The sequence below is a fragment of the Chionomys nivalis genome, chromosome 26, assembly GCF_950005125.1.
Source record: "Chionomys nivalis chromosome 26, mChiNiv1.1, whole genome shotgun sequence".
Classification (NCBI taxonomy): Eukaryota; Metazoa; Chordata; class Mammalia; order Rodentia; family Cricetidae; genus Chionomys; species Chionomys nivalis.
In genome coordinates, this window is record NC_080111.1 from 13,505,653 (window position 1) to 13,524,947 (window position 19,295).

A 19,295-nucleotide genomic window follows, 5' to 3' on the forward strand; every position below is an offset into this window, starting at 1 on the left:
AGAGTTGGGAAGCCAGGGTGCATCGAGGCGACGGGTGAGTTATGAGAGGCGGCAGAGGGTGGCTCCTCATTGCTAAAGGATGGAAGAGAGACTGAGTCAGGCTTTGGCCCTGGCAGAAGCAGGTGTAAAGGAACTTCTAGCTTTTATGCTCATACTTGAGCTAAAAACGCCAGTGGTACACAAGCTCTACAGACTAACCAGAGCAGGGAGAGCATCAGAACATCGGTAACCTGGGGGCTTCTCGTCCTGAGTTAAGAGCAGCAGAGACCTGGTCTCTTCCCACAAACGAGCAGCTAGAAGAGGGGAGTGAGGCGGCTTTCCAAGGCTGGAAAGGGGGAACTGGGCTGGAAAGAAGATGGCTGTCATTTTAGAAAATAAGGCTGCACTTGGTAGGTGGAGGAGCTTCCGGTGCTCTGGAGTTCTGTCGGGAGATACAGTTGACAATGAATCTGACAACTTCAAAACACATAGTAGGGATGATGTGGAATATTCCCAGCGTTAAATCCCGTACATGTCTGAGGTGACACCTCTGCCAGACATCACAGTGTGTAGCCTTTGAACTTCCACAGTATGCTCCAGAAATATGTACACTTATTATATGGCCATAAAGATTTTGAAAAGAAGAGAAATTCCTCCCTACATCTTCCACAGAGAATGAGATGACGCGGCAGCCCCTGGCCTGGCAGAGACGTTCTGTTCTTAGGCGTTAGACGCAGGACTAAAGGGTGGTATTTACTCAGCAGCCACAGTTCTTACGAGGACCTTCGGACAACATCAGTTTTCCCAACGACCACTGCAGGAATGGCCAGAGCAAAGGGAACTGGGAAAGTCAACTTTTGGCATATTTCCCAGTTCCTCCAGTACCTCAGCAAACAGGAAAAAGGGATCGACGGGAATCATATCTCACATGCCTGCTTATAGGATGTGCTCACCTTGCTGATTTGCAACGTGAGTTATTTTTGCTGTGGAAACAGTCATGTTGTTCTGTGCTTTGGAGTTAAGCCTTTATGTGTAAGGTGACCCTCTGCTGGCCTGCTGTATGACGTCTGCAGACAGACAGCTGGCTGTCCTTCTGTGAAAATAATACAAAAACATGACGCAGAGGGACAGATATTTCATCTTGAGAGCTTAAACGGCTGACAAAGTATCATCTGAAGAGTCTCAGCAAGTTGGGAAATATGAAAATGTGTTCTGCCAGTGTGTTGAGTATAACATAGAGGTGTTATCAGTTGGTACTATGTTATGTATAATATAGAAGTGTTATCGTCAGTCAGTTCTGTTAAACACCCGGGGTACCTCAGCAATATCACAGAGTGAAGCATCCACTAGGGAGAAAGGATGTGTATTTCTATGTCTGCAATAGACTTTTTTTTTTACATTTGTGTTAATTTTCTGAGTCCTCGTGCCATTGACAAAACATGGAAACGTAATTTAAAATGAGATCAGGGCTAATTGATCTCGTGGGAAATCCGCATGTCTCCCTGATCTGAGTTTAGACTGGGCTTCTACAGATTGTTAGCAGTTACGTACACTTCAGGCCTGCTGAGGTGGTAGGTAAAAGATGGTTTAAAGTAGCGGAGTCTGCGCATCACAGCCGACTCGGTAATGAAGACAAGTATGATGGGCTGTAGGTCTGTAAATGTTTTGCGGAGTTTTTATTTATAGAATACCAAACTGAACTCTAATCTTTCTTGTGTGTGTGTTTTAACTATTTCAGTTTGAGCAGTTTGAGAGCACCATTGGGTTCAAATTGCCGAACCACCGGGCTGCCAAGCGCCTCTGGAAAGTGTGTGTGGAGCATCATACCTTTTTCAGGTAGGGGGCGAATGTTTGGGTTTCTTCCTAACAAAATTGTGAGCTGTTGGAGCCGCCTGTACCAAGGGGAAAAAGGGGCAGGGAAAACATCATGGAACTTTCTGTTCCCGTCATCACAAAGGTCACTGTTTCTCCTCTCTGTCCCTCTTCCTTTCCTCTGTTGGCGGAGGGACACAGTGCCTGCCTGCCACTGTACACATAGAGGTCAGAGGACAACCTTGGGTATCTGTGCTCACCTCCCTCTGTGTCTAATACAGGGTCTGCTGTTCACTGCTGCCTGCACTAGGCTGGGCTCCCCTGTCCCAGCTCCCTATAGACATGTAGATCTACCCTGCCCAGGTTTAAGTGGGTTTGGGGGATCCGAACTCGGGATCTTAGGTTTGTGTGGCACCCTCCCCTCCTTTGCTTCTTTTTTGAGACACAGCCTCTGTATAGTCCAAGCTGTCCTAAGGCTCCCAATCCTCCTCCCCCAACCTCCTGAGAGCTGGGGTCATGGATCGATGCTCCCGTACCCAGCACACACCGAGCTCCTTGACAGAAATCCTACAAGAACATCTGACTAAATCTCAAGAATTTTCCTCAATTTATCTTGTGTTTTCATCATTTTATTTCATAGTTTTCAAGTATCCTATCTGTTCCTTACGTGTGTGTGTGTGTGTGTGTGTATAACAGGTCTCCATAGCCCAGGTTGACCTTGAATTCACTATGTAGCTGAGGATGACCTTGAACTTCTGTCTCCATCTCCTAAATTCTAGGATTACCAGCATGTACCATCATACCTGATTTAATATTTATTGTGTGTGTGTGTGTGTGTGTGTGTGTGTAGTACTAGGAATAAAACCCAAGGCCCTGGCATACAAGGCAAGCTTCCTGCCACCAAGCCATAGCCCCGGAACATTCCTTTCTCTTTTGCTCAACCCTCCCTATTTTGATTCAACTTCTGTATAACATTTCTAATTAATATATATTATGTTGACAGTGTTTCCTAAAATTAAAAATTAAGCTCAGATTCATTTCATTACACGTGCGTTGAACTTTTAGCACAAAAAGCAAAGCAATCAGCTTTGAACACCACCTGGGCATGCGTTAATTCTCCTGGTGTTTTCTTTCATGCCCTTAGATTATTGCTACCAGAAGCACCTCCAAAGAAATTCCTGACGTTGGGCTCCAAGTTCCGGTACAGTGGCAGAACTCAGGCGCAGACGAGAAGAGCCAGTGCGTTGATAGACCGCCCGGCGCCTTACTTCGAGCGCTCGTCCAGCAAACGTTACACCATGTCCCGCAGCCTGGACGGAGGTAGGCAGTACTAACTGGCTCTCCATAACTCTACAGCAGGGCGTGTGAAGCAACCATGAGCTTTGGGTAAACAGAGTTACCCCATTGCACACTGAGAAATGACGTCCATGTGGATACACGCGACTGAATGTCAGGTTCTGAGCGTTCTCATTTCCAATGACTGTCTGTGTCAGTCTGTTTTCTTGTAAGCTCATGTTGGAGTACGTCAGTACTTAGGCGATGAGGGTCTCGCCTTTTGCAGCCTGAACCTTGAGAAAACATCTTCATTCTAAATGCAGGACTCACAGATCTAGAGTTCCGTTCTCTTCAGGGCAGATCTTCGAAGATTAACAGGAAGAAAACTCTAAGCTAAATACACCTCTAAAAGTTAGAGAGAATGGGTGTTATCAGTCTGCTTGCGATGGGTGGGAGAAAGCATCGCTGTCTAGTCAAACACGTGTGGCCGGAGATGACCCGTCAGCTCCCCTCAGGGAAGCGCAAGATCCTGAGTTTTCAGTAGGGGTGGTTTCGTCTACAGTGTGGGTGGAATGTTATCCTTCATGGCAGAGAGCTGTGCTTTCTGCTCCAAGGTGTGCTGGGATAGCAACATTTAGGACCTGGTTGTGGGCAAGGCTCTGGCCTCTAACTCAGCGCCTGGCCAAGGCTGGTTCATGGAAAACTCATCCTGAATGAATAAAGAATTCGACATTTCTGAAAGGCATGCATAATTTTAATAAGTAAGCCTAAATGGAAAGGAGAAATTAGATTGCCTGGGGCCTCTTAACTCATCTGTATTTTTCAGCTGCTCCTTCCTTGTTGGGTTTCAACTCCCCTCAACCCATTCCCCACATCCCTGATTAAGAAACAGCCATGTTTGTACTGTGAGGCTGCGTTGTATATATTGCTACTGGTGTTAAAAAAAAAACAAGACTCATCTAGATATGTAGGAAAATGCATACCACAGCCCAGGCTCTGCGGCCCTCGGTTTTAGACATGTGAAAATGGACCACCTTCAGCAGGGTTGTTATGAAGAGCAAAGAGAATATATGAGGGAGAATTCCCAGTGTTTATATAATTGTCACTGTGACTATGCTGATAATTACTCTCAAAGGCTTTGTAGGCAGGCCACAACATTAATTACAAACAGCCCTCATATCCGAAGGCTCTGAGTCCATAGAAAACCAAATGCAGATTGAAGATGTGGGTTGAAAATATGAGAGACTCCAGGGTGGGTGGGGATTAAACTTACCAAACAGGCCCAAGACCCTAGGTTCAGTTCTGTACCCAGCTGATAGGCGATGGTAGACGGACATACAGACAGCTGATAGACGATGGTAGACGGACATACAGACACCTGATAGACAGTGGTAGACGGACATAAAATCACATCCATATGAATGCACAAAGGTGATTTTCTTTCATCATTCTCTAAACCACACAATGTGATAACGACTTACATATCATCTTCATAGTATTTAGCATTAAAAGCAGTAGAGATAGTTTAAACACAACAGGCCGATGTGCAGGTTGTATGTAAAAAGTATGTCATTTTCGGTAGGGACTTGAGCATCTCCAGATTAAGTATCCAGAGAAGTCCTGTAACAATCCACAAGAGACGTCAAGAGAGAATGCTGCCATTTTGTATCTCTCGATATTTCTAGACCCAAGACCATTGGCAGTCGAATGAAGACGTGAAAATCTCCATGTTAACACCAAAGCTTTTCCTTTCTGCTCTTTAGTCTGCTGAAAATCTGTATGTTCTCTGAGTCAGTATCTGAGGATGTTCCGTAGGGTCATGCCTTTCCTTCTGCTGAATGCCGCTCCCTTTGTTCAGTGGCGTGCGCCCGAGGGATACGGCTGTTGTCACTGTTGTGTTCCTCGTGGCCTTTGTGTGAAAATGATTGTTGAGCAAACAGAAGACAATTGTGAAATCTATGTACTAATATCATGCTGTCTCTTCCTTTCTGCCCAAAAGTGATGTTAGTATGTGTTGTCTCGCTCTTTGTTGCCCTGCCAATTCTAGAATGTTTTCTGCTGCAGCGCCGCGTGCCGTGTCTGCATGCTGGAACATTCGGCTGCTTTTCCATGCGACAGCGGCCTGCTTATAACAGCATAACCGGCTGCTAAAATAGTGAGCTTTTTTCATCAGCATAAAGGGGCAGAGAATATCTTAGTGAAGGATTTCATTCAGAATCCTTTTCTGTTTTGTTTTTGTTGGCGTTTTAAAAGCCGTATCTTTGTCTGTGATCATCTGTGGGGTGTTTGAAAAGAAGCGTTTATAAATTTCAGTGTGTTTTTATGAGATCTAAGGCCTAAAAGAATAACTAGCAAAATTTAATATTGATCATAATTAAGCCCTGAACTGAATGAAGCATCTTTTACTAAGACAACAGCTGGGATGGGGGGGGCTGAACCTCATTCCTATGCTCATGTGTTCTGCCTCTGCATGGTCTAGCTGGGATGAGGGGCTAAACCTCACATCCCTATGCTCACGTGTTCCGCCTCTGCATGGTCTAGCCAGGATGAAGGCTGAACCTCACCTATATTTGCATATTCCGCTTCTGCATGAGTTTTGACTGCTAGCAGCATTTGTCTTGTTTTCCCCAAAGAGTCGAGGCGAGAATGAAGTTTACATGCATATCCTCATGGCAGTCTGTTTCAAATGCGATGGAAACGAAAACATCTCCTTACATCAACTTGGAGGAATACCCTTCTAAATTTTATAACCTCTGCCAAAATTAGTAAATTTTGTTACTAGGCTTTGAGCATATTGTGTTGAGTTATTGTGAGAGTGATGAACTTTTCAACATTGAAAAATAATATATAAATAATCCATTGCTCCTTTGGTGACTGGCACTTCCGTGGATATGCTCAAAGTCACGTGATTAGAATATTTGCTGTAGATACTACTAGAAATTGTTGAACTGGGTATAAATCTGGTGTGAGTGCCCAGCCAGGGGTGAAGCCAGCCTCCGTATGCTCACTGGGGATTATGAGAACGTTAGGCACTATTCTAGGGTTCAAGACATGGGCATTTAAATCATTTGAAAACACTGGTCCAGGTGATGCAGATAGTGCTTGGGTAAAAGTCCCCGCAGCTCTCCTCCGCCCTATGCAAACCAGTCTGCTAGTTTATACTGGTGTTTTTCTCTTAGCAGAGGTACAGTGTGGCATTGTCGTTCTGTCTTCTGACTTATCTCTTTGGGATTCTATCTCCCCCGATTATATTTGCTTTTAGCATCAGTGAATGAAAACCATGAAATATACATGAAGGATTCTATGTCTGCTGCAGAGGTTGGCACAGGCCAGTACGCTACAACAAAGGGCATCTCTCAGACCAACTTGATCACCACTGTGACTCCAGAGAAGAAGGCTGAAGAGGAGCGTGGTGAGGAAGAGGACCGGAGGAAGAAGGCCGAGGAAGCCACCCCAGTCCCAGCCCTCCGGCTCGAGGGAAAGGTACAGCTCGTGGCTGCCTTCTTGAGCTGTCCTCATCTTTACAAACAGCTCGGTGGTTCTGAGATGATAGACCGAGGGGGGGGGCCTCGAAGGTGGAGGAGCGTTCAGACGCCAGCACTGATCATGTTCATGCCGGGGTTTACATTATTATTATTATTATTATTTCAGCATAGTCTCGTAAAGTGGTTTTCTTAACTTTTTGGAAAATTTTAACAAGGAATGTGTTTTACAAGACTTTCAACAGCTGTTCTGGAGTGATCTCTTTAAAAACATTTTAGGTGGTGCAGTACTTTTTTCTGTTTGGACTCGGGTTTTACAACTGTCTCTAATGCTATTGTCGGTTTCTGGCCCCGTTCTCCTTCCCAGGGTGGTATGTTTCCTTAGATACTAAGGAAACACGCCTCCGTTTTTCCTGATGGCAGGAACACTGACTGCCCATAACCTGTGTGTTTGTCTCTTAGTCATCCCACTGTAACCTGCAAAGCAGTGGCCTGCTGCAATGAAAGAGAAGAGAAAAGTGAACTTGACATTATAGCCATTTTAATACATTGCATTCTATGACATCACTTCCCCCAAATGAAATTGTTTAGATATTAGTTTTTAGTTTCAGATTGATTTCTAATGATCTGATACTATGGCAACTTCCTAGCAGAACATTTGAAACTTAGCATATCTGGGAGGCTCGTGCGTAGTGACAATGGGAACCGAGAGCCCCCTGTAATATACAGGACACAAAGAGAGGGGGGCCAGGAAATGAATCGTCTGACAGCCTCTGGGTTATCCTGAAACGCCAGTGCATTTGATGCCCTGGTGCTTTGTTGCGTAGACATGTTCTTGAAAAAAAAAACAAAACAGCGCATGGGACTGCATGGATCTCCTTCCGGTAAAAACTCAACAGTCTGCTTCTGCGAATGTAGCATAATGGTAAAGGGCTGTCCCAGTGTGTGAGGATGCTTGTTTTGATATCCAGCACCTCAGAAACCTAAACTGAGTAAATCAACACTTTCTATAGAAGATGAAAATATTTAAACCACCCAGTCTGCGATTCTGCTTTTCCTGTTAGGGACAGATTCTTAGTTTCCCAAACGCAAAAAGCAGCACAGAGTGAGACAGCCTTAGGATCACTTCTGCCCTCCAAATGTGCTTTGTTCCAAATCTGGCTTTTACCCTCTCCTTTTACCACTTAAACCAACATAGATCTGATAACTGGAACATGGTTGGGGGCGATAATCCCCCCTGGAGTGCAAACATGTACAGTTCTTATCCCTGGCCGTGTCTGATTTTCTTGAGATTTCGATGCCTACAAATGATTCTCATGACTGGGAAACTCCACCCAGATGGCAGACGAAAAGGAAGGCTATTTCTATGTTTGCTTCCAAAGTAGGTTCAGATTTCCAGAATCCTTTTCCTTTGTTTCTGAGAGACTGTCCTGCGACCTTGGCATGTAGAAAGGAGCAGCACCCATCCGTCTCACTCTGTGCTGCCGCTGTCCTGGGGGAAATGGAAGGACATAGAAACTACTACCTTCGTAACCCCAGGCCCCAGGAAGACCGCCTTTGAGCAGAGTCTTCCCATAGGCTGTGACTGAGATCTAGTCCTGACTGGGTGCTGTCTCTGCTTCCCCACCGCAAAGCTGTCTTCCCCAAAGCACTTTAATACATGGCCCAGAAGGTTAAACCCTAATCTTATGCCTCTCAGTCTTCAAAAAGCTTCATAGAGGATGCTTCATAGAGGATGCTTATTTTTGAACCAAAATGCACTGCTGGAGGTAATGTTTAAAAGACTATTTCCCAGGATGCCTAGGGAGAAGCATGTTGCTATGACCTAAGACCAAGGCAATGTCACCGCCTAGGGAGAGTGGCCTTCACAGAGGGGTGAAGGGGCCGCTTGTAACATCTGCATTGTTCTTAGCTGAGCCAGATTTGCACAGATGCCTGTTTAGTATACAATGTTTAACATCAAGTGTGAGGATCAGAGAAACCTTTCAAAGGCTGACAGAGCCAGGTAAACTTTTATCTGGGCATTGTGTCTGTCCATCCCTCCTGCCTCGGGTGTGCGTTTTCTCCCCCTTTGTTGCTCTATTTATCACGTCTCTCTAAGTCCGGATTAGACAACCACGACCAAACAGGCTGAGTCATTTTCATGCTCTCAAGCTGCTACACACACACACACACACACACACACACACACGGCAGGGGGAGCAGCTAAAGAAGGCTATCACAAGCCCCGCATGGCTTGGCCTTGAACTTACAGTATTTGAGCCCCCCATGCTTTGCCCCAGCCTGTTAGGGACTCCTTGCTTCTGGCTTTGGCCATTGAGACTGCCAGAGTCCCAGAAAATGGAGTCAATTCCCCAATCTCATAAATGCATCACTCACAGGGAGCATTCCAGAGCATGCTTCATCAATTGCATGAAGATTCAAACTTCAATTGTAAACATACCCTTTATGTTTAGAGAAATCGGGAGGCTGAGAAATTGCATCTTTCTGTTATTTATAGACAATATGTAGCAGAAACTAAACACATAGAAACCGTGTTCCAAGAAAACTGGGGTTTTGTTTGTTTGTTGTTGTTTTGTTTTGTTTTGTTTTGCCGGCTTGCTTCCTTAAGCCACTGTTAAGAACCGAAATCCTGTTTAGCCACCTAGATAAAGAAGCCAAAAATGGATGAATCCGAGGAGCTTCCATTATCTGTGAGCACCAGAGATCCCGAAGTGCTCACTGCTGCCCCCCTCATCCACATCTGTGACTGCTATCAGACAGGAGCGGGGCCAGAAACTTCTTGATTAGGAAAGCCGCCTGTTTGGGCTGTAATTGGCTAGCCCAGGACAGGAAGGTGACTAGACATTCTGCGACCACAATCAGAATTTGATTTGTATTTCATTTTCATTTTGAGTCCAGTGGGGCTGATCTGTAGGGTGTCGCTGCTGAAAGTCTTGGTTCTCATTGAATAGAGTTCATTGATTTGAGTTCATTGATTAGCTCTGCCACACGTGTGTGCGGCTCCCTCACGGTGACTTCTGTCCTGACCTTTGACAACATCTCGGCCTGTGTATGATGGTCTACGGGGGGGAGTCGTCGTCCTCCTGGGCGTCGCTGCCAAGCAGCGGGGCTGCGTGAAGACTCTTGTTTGACGGTTTTATGTTGATGCCCATGAGAAAGTTAACTAATTGCACTTTTTCTTTTTGTCCTTTTGCATCCATGTTTATTGCTTCCTGTCCTTCTCCGTCCCTTCTCCATCAGTCACCCAGGCATGGCACCGACTCATGCCCCTCATCACCCTCATCAGCCCATCTTGACCCTGCATCTCCCACAGAGCTGCGCAGGAGGTGTAAGGAGAGTGAGAGCCCCTTTCCAGGTTCTGTGCTGCCCAAAGTTGAGCCAGCCTTGGAGTCTGATGGCCAGGGGAAGCCTTACTTAGGGGACCAAGATGTGGCATTTAGTTACAGGCAGCAGACTGGCAAAGGAACCACGCTCTTTTCCTTCTCCTTGCAGCTCCCTGAGTCATTCCCCTCGCTCCTAGATGATGACGGGTATCTCTCGTTTCCCAACCTGTCTGAAACCAACCTCCTGCCCCAGAGCTGGCAGCACTTCCTGCCCATCCGCTCGCCCTCCCTCCTCCCCTGCTTCCTCTTCATCTTCTTCTTCCTGCTGTCTGCCTCCTTCTCCGTGCCATACGCCCTCACGCTCTCCTTCCCTCTGGCTCTGTGCCTCTGCTTCCTGGAGCCCAAGGCGGCCTCCTTGAGCGTCTCCCTAGACAATGACCCGAGTGACAGTTCAGAGGAAGAGGTGTGTACCTCAGCATAGAACACACGTTCCCTGCGTGTTCCGTGCTTCAGTCTGAACCAGTGTTAGCTGGCTGCTGCCATAGTGGTCCTACTTTCAGAGCCTCATTTATTGTCTGTGCCACTATGTTGAGGGTTTTTGTGTTGGGGAGTCCAAGCCAGGCCCCAGGGTTAGGCACAACACCGTGTGGATGTAGCGGCCCATAGCCATCTGTAATCATTCTGCTACCCACTGAGTTCCACATTGGCTAATTACTCTGCCCGAATGCAATTTCGGAAAACCCATTCACTACGGAAGGGCCATGTCTTAATTACAGATCCTGCTCAGTTGCCATCTAGTAAATTAAATCTCATATAATACAGATAATAAGATGCAAATATGGGGGGAGTGACCAAGTGATTGTACCAAAGGTTACATATCACTATGTTCGAGTAGCTTTCCCAGATTGCCCGTTTCTCCTCCCCCTAGGATCCAAAATGCCTCCATGGTCCTTAGATATGAGTTCTCATTGTTGGCAGAAGGAATGCCTACAGCAGCTTATGGTACCTACATGGTATCACTCATTGATACAGCCAGAAGTAGGACCAGAAAGAAACACATGAATGGCATATGTCATGCTGTGGTATTCAGAAAATGTTAGGACAACATCTATGTGAGGGTTTCCCCTTCTCTTGTGCTGGCCATACTTGTGGATGTATCAGACAGCAGCATGAGACCCTAGTGTCCACATTTTGCAGTGGGGTGCAGCCAGGAAATTGGCTTAATGTTTCTAGCCCTGGGGCAGGTCTTCTTATAAAGGGAGAGAACCTGACTTGCATTCCGTCCCTCTCCCTCATCCCAGCCACTATGTGAGTCCGTGCAACTAGAAGCATTTCCCTCTTAATCGTTCTCCTCCCTGCGGCTCCACGGTCACGTGAACAGCCACAGCAGTTTTTCTGAGGACTTCAGTCAGCACAGGAAAAAGAATAGAAGCTGACCCCCAGAGGCGCTGGCTGTCATGTCTTCACTCTCCCTAGGAGCCCCAAGCGCACCTCTTCCCACAAAGCAAGCACTTTATGTGACAGGAGACAAGCCCGGGACTCCTTGCCTTAGAAAACACAGTCAAGGCCACACTAAAAAAAAAAAGGGGGGGGGGAAGAAAGTCTATTTGGTCCCGTGCTTAGTCAGAAATCACAATTTGACCTGACCAGTTAATGTATGGCACAGCTAAAATGTGCTGGTTCCTATATTTAGGCGTTGCACCTGCTTCTGAGCAGCAATGGGGAAAAAGCAAATGGTCTCAAAGGTGCTTTACAGGGCAGCATAGGCTTTTCAGTTCAGCACTGCCTAGGAGCCCTTTTCCAGGATCGTGGTGTGTGTGCAGAAAGAGATAACGGTCCCTGCCGCAGCAGATTAGGAACCACTTTAAAAGTCTTAGGCTATACTCTCGCTTTCTCACAGCTGCGACACTATCAGATGGTAGAGGAATAGCGTGCTGCAGTCGGGAAGAGAACATTATTTACAAAGACCATCGGCAGGCTTCTAAAGAGACTTACTCTTCTTTTAGCAGAAGAACAAGCTCTGATGCACATATACATGAATCCCCCATCCAAAAAAAAAAAAAAAAAAAAAAAAAACCTTAAAGATTCCTGCTTTATGCTTCTCTAAATTCCGAATCACCGTTTGGACTTTTCTAGTGCTAACCACAGAGATCTTGTGCCTAATCCAGGGTTTACATCTTGTTGGAGTTGGTGCATGAGAACTAATGTTAAACTTGGGCATGTCTGCATTACATCAGCAAAGCAAATCACAGCAGCCCCCGTTTGAAGCTAGCGGATGCCGAATGGGAGCTTCCCAGGCCTCGCTGTCCTGAGTGTTGCAGACACGGACACTGAGTCAGCTCTGACCACGGCAGAGGTCGTGCCCTCTTCTCCAGCCTCCTCTGCCCATTTTAGCACTTCTGCCACCAGGCTTTGGATGCGGGCATCTGCCCAATGTTGGCTCTTAGCCCCAGCTGTTAAAAGCCACACACTACTTCAGCTTAAGCTAAACAACTCCTATATGGGTCATCCCATTTCTCAAAGCGCTGCAAACTTACAAGGCTTCTTTTATCACGTTGGCCTCGAGTGCCCTGGCCGCTAAACTGAGTGATGTTTTAAAATACAATTCATCTCTGCCACTCTTGTTTCTAAAAGCCACTAATGCCATGACCCTTTCTGTGCTGTAGAGAGTCAGTCCCTGCCTTTCTCAAAACCAAAACCTAGCATCCAAACACGTCATCATTTCCAATGATGAAGCAGTTGGACCAGCAGTCTTTCTTGTGTGCTTTCAGAATGGCCAAACAACAGGCAGAATATCCAATCACCTCCCACCAAACACTGAGATGAAGTTAGTTTACCGTAACATAGGATGTAGCTACATATGAATTCCTGAGTAATTTTTTAGAATGCAAAGAAACGGGAGATTTACTTCAATATGTAAGAAAAATTAATTCGTCAACATATTATATCTTTCAATTGTGTAAAGATTGTATTATACAATAATTCGTGACATGATATCCTTTTGCAGCTTTGTGTATCACAGGTACATATTATATATTATAATAATATAATAGACTATAACAGCTGCTACCAAGACTGCTTTATTCAATTATTATTTTTGTTGAAGGTTAGACTGTGAAGTAGGAATGCCAGCGAGTCCACAGATGAGTTTTTTAGATATAGGATCTCATCACTCTATCTTTTTTGGTCCTTGAGCCTTCTTACAGACCCATGCCCTGCACCCAGTTTCTGAGGGAGTTCAGATAGGACCAGCAACATTTTGATACCTAGGAAAAAGCAGAGTAATAGCTAATGATACATTATAGTTCAGTTCATTGTCGACCTGTAGTTCTGTGTGGTATGAGCTAATGATACATTATAGTTCAGTTCATTGTCGACCTGTAGTTCTGTGTGGTAGGAATTCCATGAAGCATTTGACATCCCTTATACAATATAGATACAGCTGTCATTTCCATTTTCCAAGAAGAAAATGGGTTAGACCATGAAATATGCACCACGTCCCGTAGGTTTGAAAAGCAAAGATTTGAACAGTCTAACATCAGACCCCTTACTCCGACCTACAGCTGATCTCTACTGCTCAGATGTTGGAAAGTTCATGAAGTCAATTTTAAACTTGTAAGGAAGACTTCTTAAAATAGGAAGAGAATTTCCTCAACAAGGTTGGGCGTGTTTGACACAGCTAATTAAAATAACCGAACATGTGGTTCTTATTTCCTTGAAGGCCTAAAACATCTGCAAGCTACTCTGTCTTTTGTACCAGTTCGAGCCATCCTTCCTCCAGCCGACAGTTGTGGAGGCCTGGGGTTAGGATAGCCATGCCTGACTCCTGAAAGGGAATTTGTAGGCACACCTGCCGAGGGTGCGGGTCACCTGCTTTTGTTTTAGGAATATGTGCAGACAGAGTTTGGGATAGTGTCAGCAAACTGTCTTGGCCAGAGATGGGTCAGCAGAGATGAAGCAGTGCTGGCCGCCATTTTGAACATCCCGTGTTCCCGTGTACATGGGAGCTGTACTGAGAGCCACAGCTCTACAGCTGCTAGCCAGATGCTTGCTTTCACCACATTACTCGCAAGCTTTGGCTGAGGGAAATGTACTCATGATTGGATTTATGGACGAGAAGTTGGTTTGTATTGATGGCTCATCGTCAATACATAGTTTCTGTCTTAAACCGTAAACCCCTCTACACACATTAAAACACATAGACATTAAACGTGAACCCTGAAATGGGCTCTTCTCGTTCCCCCATAATCCTGGTTCTGGCGAATGCTGTGCTTTGTTTGGTTCATCTCTAAGTAGATGTCTCTATCTCTGTCTATCTCTTCAATTATTATTGCCATCATCTGTATCATCTGAATGGTCCTTTTGCAATGAGATGGTTAAATGCATACTTGACTTATCACTCTTTGTATCGGAGAGTGGGGCAAAGTGAACGACAGAGCTGCTACCCATTAGCAAGGTTATTTGAAAATTACGTGGTTTTTTTTTTTTCTATATAAAGTACATGCCTGTGAATCACCACTGTATGCTCTGGTCATTAATTGGTAATGCAGACAGCCTGGTGGTCCTAGTGGGTGGAAATGAGCCAATGATATAAATGAGGGGCTGAAAGTCCAGTGACTGTTATAGTAGCTATTAGCATAAATCAAAATTCATTACCTTTCTAATGTGGCATTACTAGAGTAAAATATGTATGAATGAACCTCCATTTGATTTGCGTTAAACATTTTTTTTAGGAGAGCTTTTAGGGGCATCAGTGGAAAGGGGTGGGGTGACAGATTGATGTTCCGAACAGTGAATGCAAACAGGTCAGGGTGGCCCACTGTGTGTGTGCCTCGGGTCTTGACCTCGGAGGGGGCTCTGCTGAAGACCCCAGGCTCTGCCTCTTCTTTGCTTTGCTCATGCCCATACTCCCGTGGGAAGGTAGGATACCACAGACCCCAGGGAAAGAACGTGAATGGTTCCATAAGTGTGTGCCCTGTCTGACCAGATGGGTTTGTTTTCTGTCCCTGCTTCCTCCTCGGATCTGATTGCCTCTGTGATCCACAGACCGACAGTGAACGGACAGACACCGCTGCTGACGGGGAAACCAGTGCCACCGAGGTGAGGCTAAAGACTGGGCGGTGGGGGCGTTTTCTAGCACGGGTGCTTTGTGGGTGACTCTGGGTGCAAGGTTTCTCCGGATCCGACTTTGGACTGGAAGGAAATGATGACTTTCAACAAAAACTGAAGATATTTTCTTTTGCTTTCAGTTTTGTGTGTTTGTTTTTGCCGGAGCCAGTGGTTCTCAGGCTCTGACTTCTGTCAGAATGGTCCGAATGGTCCCCCATCGTGTTTCTGGTTGTGAAGGGCTGAGGCAAGAGGGGATTTGTAGCTCGAACCAGTTCCCAAATGAGTGGGCTTTTGATCTGATGATTCCATTCTGAGAAGCAGTTACCTAACTGACAATACCTTAAAGACAAAAGAGGACCAGGGGAGGTGGAGGAGGAAGGTGATTCTTCTATTTTGGATAGGAGGCTATTTATATATGCTACCCGTGATGAAGGAGAAAGAAGATTCATGGATAATTGAATTAGCTTATTGTCTGGATACAGATATATTTTTAAACCCCCAATGGCCATCTAATACTTATTAAAGTAATACTTTTCTTAGCACATGTTTGAGCCCTTGGCTATAACACAAGTCACTCTCAGGAAATGAATTCTTTAAAGAAAAGAAACCAAGAAATTACTGCTTGTAAAAACTGCAGTCAGATGGTGTCCTGTTATTTCTCCCGAATTAAGTCTTCAAGATATAGTAAATGTGTGTGTGGCTTGTCTATCTTAAAATTTGCCCTACTCACAGCAATTAAAATACATAAAAGTGGGGCTAGAGAGCTGGCCCAGCTTAAGACCGAGTCCTAGCAACACACCAGGCAGCTCCTGGGGAATCTGGTGCTTGGGGCCTCTGCAGGCACCTGCATGCGTGTGTGCACACCCTCGCATGCATATACATGTGCTTAAAAATATATGTAAGTGTTTTTAAATACTGTAGGAACAGTATCTTTATAGTCATGAAAATCAAGATGCTCATTTCTCACGACGCTAGAAGAATTTCAGTTTTGCGTCATTTTTTATGTAATTAAATAGTAGCCATTCTCCGTAGCGTTTGGGGGAAGGGCTGGAAGGGCCGCAAGTCACCTCCTTTTATCACTTCACTGGAAATGCCTCCAGCAAAGCATTATTTTCTGGAGGTATTTTGTAAGCTCTCTTCCTTTGGAACTACCATGGCTTACACGTTGCGACATTTTAAAGGAGAAGATGATAGCATAACGCCATTTTCCAGATTCTCCTCAGCAGCCGTAGCTGAGTGGACAGGTTAATCATTTTCTTTGCCAAACACAACTGCACCTTGAATTGTAAGAGATAGTTGTAAGTAGGCGCAGGCTAGTGCATTCAGTAGATAGCGTGTCGCTGTGAATAGCCACAGGCTAGTGCGTTCTAGTAGATAACCCTCAAACCAGATCTCTAGTAGAAATGAGCAGTGACTCAACAACGATGCCTTAAATCTCTGTGACACTTTTTAAATGTGTTATGTAGGATTAAAGCAAGCGAGTACCCTCTATAATCTTGTACACTGTGACCCAGCGCATAAAGAACCAGCATGTCACCAGTACTGGCTTGCTGTCCTGTTGCCCTGTGTACACATTTCTTCCCTTCATGTCACCAGCATTACTGCATTATGGGATGTGCAGAGAAAGCACCTTGTTCCCCAAAGACGGATAAGAAATCTGAGATCAGTTAAAACATGGCTGCCCATACCTGTCATGCCAACAGGTGGAAAGCTGGGTGTGTAAAATGCTGAGCTCTGGGCAGACCCGATGCTCTGCTTATCTCCTCCCTTGAGCATGACCTCAGCTCACCTCTGGTTTGACTCTGGGTCTCACACGGGCCTGAAGACCAGGCTCAGATCGGAGAGCTGTCCTAAGGAACACCTTATGTTTCCGGTCCACGGGCCGTGGTCCACTTGTGCAGTTGCTGGTGCTCGATGTTAGGCCCTTAAATAAGCCAGGCCCTTAAAACTGGAAAAGGAAGAACAATGAATTGGCTGTGAGATGTTTATAATGGGTATCTTTCTTTATTTTTTTATTTAAAAATATACCCTGTTTCATTTTAAAGAAAGATACAGTAGTGGTTATTGATGGTAACTGATTTTATTTATTTTTTCTTCCTTATCCTGTAGAGTCTTTTCCCCTCTAAAACTTGCTCTAGGCATAAAGGTTCAGCTGTGTAGGATGGTTCACGCCTGCAGTCCCAGCGCTGTCTAAGTTGAGGGTTCAGCTGGGTGTGATGGTTCACCCAGCTCTGTATATGCTGAAGTGGGTGCCTTTGTCTCAGCAACAGAGGGGGCTGGAGAGAAGGCTCAGTACTTAAGAACACTGGTCATTCTTCCAGAGGACTTAATTTTGATTCCCAGCACACACATGACAGCTCATGACCATCTGAGACTGCAGTTCCAGAGGATTCAACCCCCCTCTAGCTTCTGCAGGCACTAGGCACACAAGTGGGGTACAGACATACATGCAGGCAAAACGCTCATACACCAAAAATACAAAGAAATAATAATTAAAAAACAAATTGTGTGAGTACAAGGAGTGATTTTGAGGCTCCGCATGGTTTTAAAATGCAGGAGCCTATGTGTTAAGATCTTTGAGCTGCAGATCTGTGGTCTATAAACTGAGCTGACTTGTCGTTATCGTGAGGTCTTGCATATAGAAGGACTGCCATTTTCCTATAATGATGGCCTTTTTTAGGAATTGTGAACTAGGTCCCCAACTTCCAGACTCCCAGACCTTTGCTAATGTTCAGTAGGGACAGCCTGTCAGTCCTCCCCCAACCCCTTCTCTAAGCATGTGCATCTGCCTGTTAAAATGCCAGAGCAGCCCTGAGCAAAGAATCTATTGCCGCTTTGTTCCACTGATGTTTCATCATTTTGTGTAGGGTTACGCTTTGTGTCTAAGAAGGCACTGCATCTGAACGCAGGGGTACCGTAGGGCTCACGACCAGCCAGTGTGTATAGACCAATCTACTTTAGAGAAAATTGCTTGGTAAGCCTTTATCTCCCACTCTTTCTTGATGCTGCCAGTCGGACCAGGAGGAAGATGCAGAGCTCAAGGCACAGGTAAAAAATTAAAGATACCACAAAAAAAAAAAAAAAAAAAAAAAACAAAACCCAACCCAGACCAGTGTGTGATGAGTCACTGTTTGTCTGCCGTGTCCAGACGTTTTCCGCATGTTTCCTCTCGGCTGCCATGCCGACGGCGTGTGGCGTGGCGTTTGTTCCTGTGACTACTGTGTCCCTTACCTTTCCCTCTCTTCTCCACTTTTTTCAGAATAGTCTGATTAAGCGAATAAAGGGTGAAAATGTGTATGTCAAACATAGTAATCTTATGTTAGAGGTTGGTATTGGTACGCACCAGTGCATGCTCGTGTGTGTTGTTGATCCCCCTGTGGTATACGTGTGGACTTGAGCCATGATGCATGACTTGTGTGCTCAGCTGGTAGAGGCTGCGGATGATTAACTCTGATCCCTTTTCTCTCCTAGACATAGATCCTTTGCCTGTGTGCCTCTTTGTTTTAACCTTCTGGCTACATATAAACGTCACTTCTTAGAATTTGCCTCTGTTTTTGTTCGTTTGTATGCTGTGTGAAACGAAATTATTTTTCTTTCTCTTTTCCCTGGATATCCTACATTTTCACTAGAGCGTTTGTGGTAATGTCTTGAACCCTGATCCCAGTTCGGTTTCCTTCTTGACGACTAATGTGTGTGCTATATTTTAAAAAGAGAGAGGCAGGCATAGAAAACCACTGCGAGAACTTGACTGCTGAATCTTCTCGCTCTGACCGCAGGAGCTCGATAAGACTCAAGACGAACTGATGAAACACCAAACCAACATTAGCGAGCTGAAGAGAACCTTCTTAGAAACCTCGACAGAAACTGCCTTAACCAACGAGTGGGAGAAGAGGCTTTCCACATCCCCTGTGCGGCTGGCTGCCAGGCAGGAGGATGCTCCCATGATTGAGCCGCTCGTGCCCGAGGAGGTCAGTATCTGGGTTGTGGGCTGTCTTCTGTGCAGTGGTCTCACTCCCCACAGGGTCTGGGACTGCGAAAGGGGTGTGGCCAGACCCGGAATGAGGTGCTCAGTGCTGGGTGGAGAGAGCAGGGGGAGGAAGAGCGAGTCCCAGCATCACTGTGCCAAGAATGACCATGGCCAGGCAAGAGCAGGGAGACACAGCGCACATCATCCGGGTCTTACTTTTCATGTCGGTTTCGCACCTGGGAAAGTGTGTTTACAGAAAGTGTCCACTTCACTTTCTTCTCCTACGTTGAGAAATGCCCCCTTAAAAACCCATTTCTTCTTCTCGTTAATTGGAAAATGAGGCCT

General features: G+C 45.5%; 1 protein-coding gene across 20 annotated transcripts in view; it reads left to right on the top strand.

The window, feature by feature from the left end:
- Nucleotides 1-19,295, top strand: part of Epb41l3 (erythrocyte membrane protein band 4.1 like 3) — a 138,642-nt gene that overhangs the window by 104,826 nt on the left and 14,521 nt on the right. For 6 of the 20 annotated variants that reach the window (XM_057758689.1, XM_057758690.1, XM_057758695.1 and 3 more), the window contains exons 10-16: nt 1,718-1,815; nt 2,936-3,111; nt 6,329-6,549; nt 9,792-10,337; nt 14,921-14,974; nt 17,996-18,031; nt 18,760-18,951. In XM_057758689.1, coding sequence (XP_057614672.1) covers nt 1,718-1,815; nt 2,936-3,111; nt 6,329-6,549; nt 9,792-10,337; nt 14,921-14,974; nt 17,996-18,031; nt 18,760-18,951 — 1,323 coding nt within the window. The remainder of the gene's footprint in view (nt 1-1,717; nt 1,816-2,935; nt 3,112-6,328; nt 6,550-9,791; nt 10,338-14,920; nt 14,975-17,995; nt 18,032-18,759; nt 18,952-19,295) is intronic. The other 14 variants (XM_057758699.1, XM_057758702.1, XM_057758706.1 and 11 more) reach the window with 6 other exon arrangements.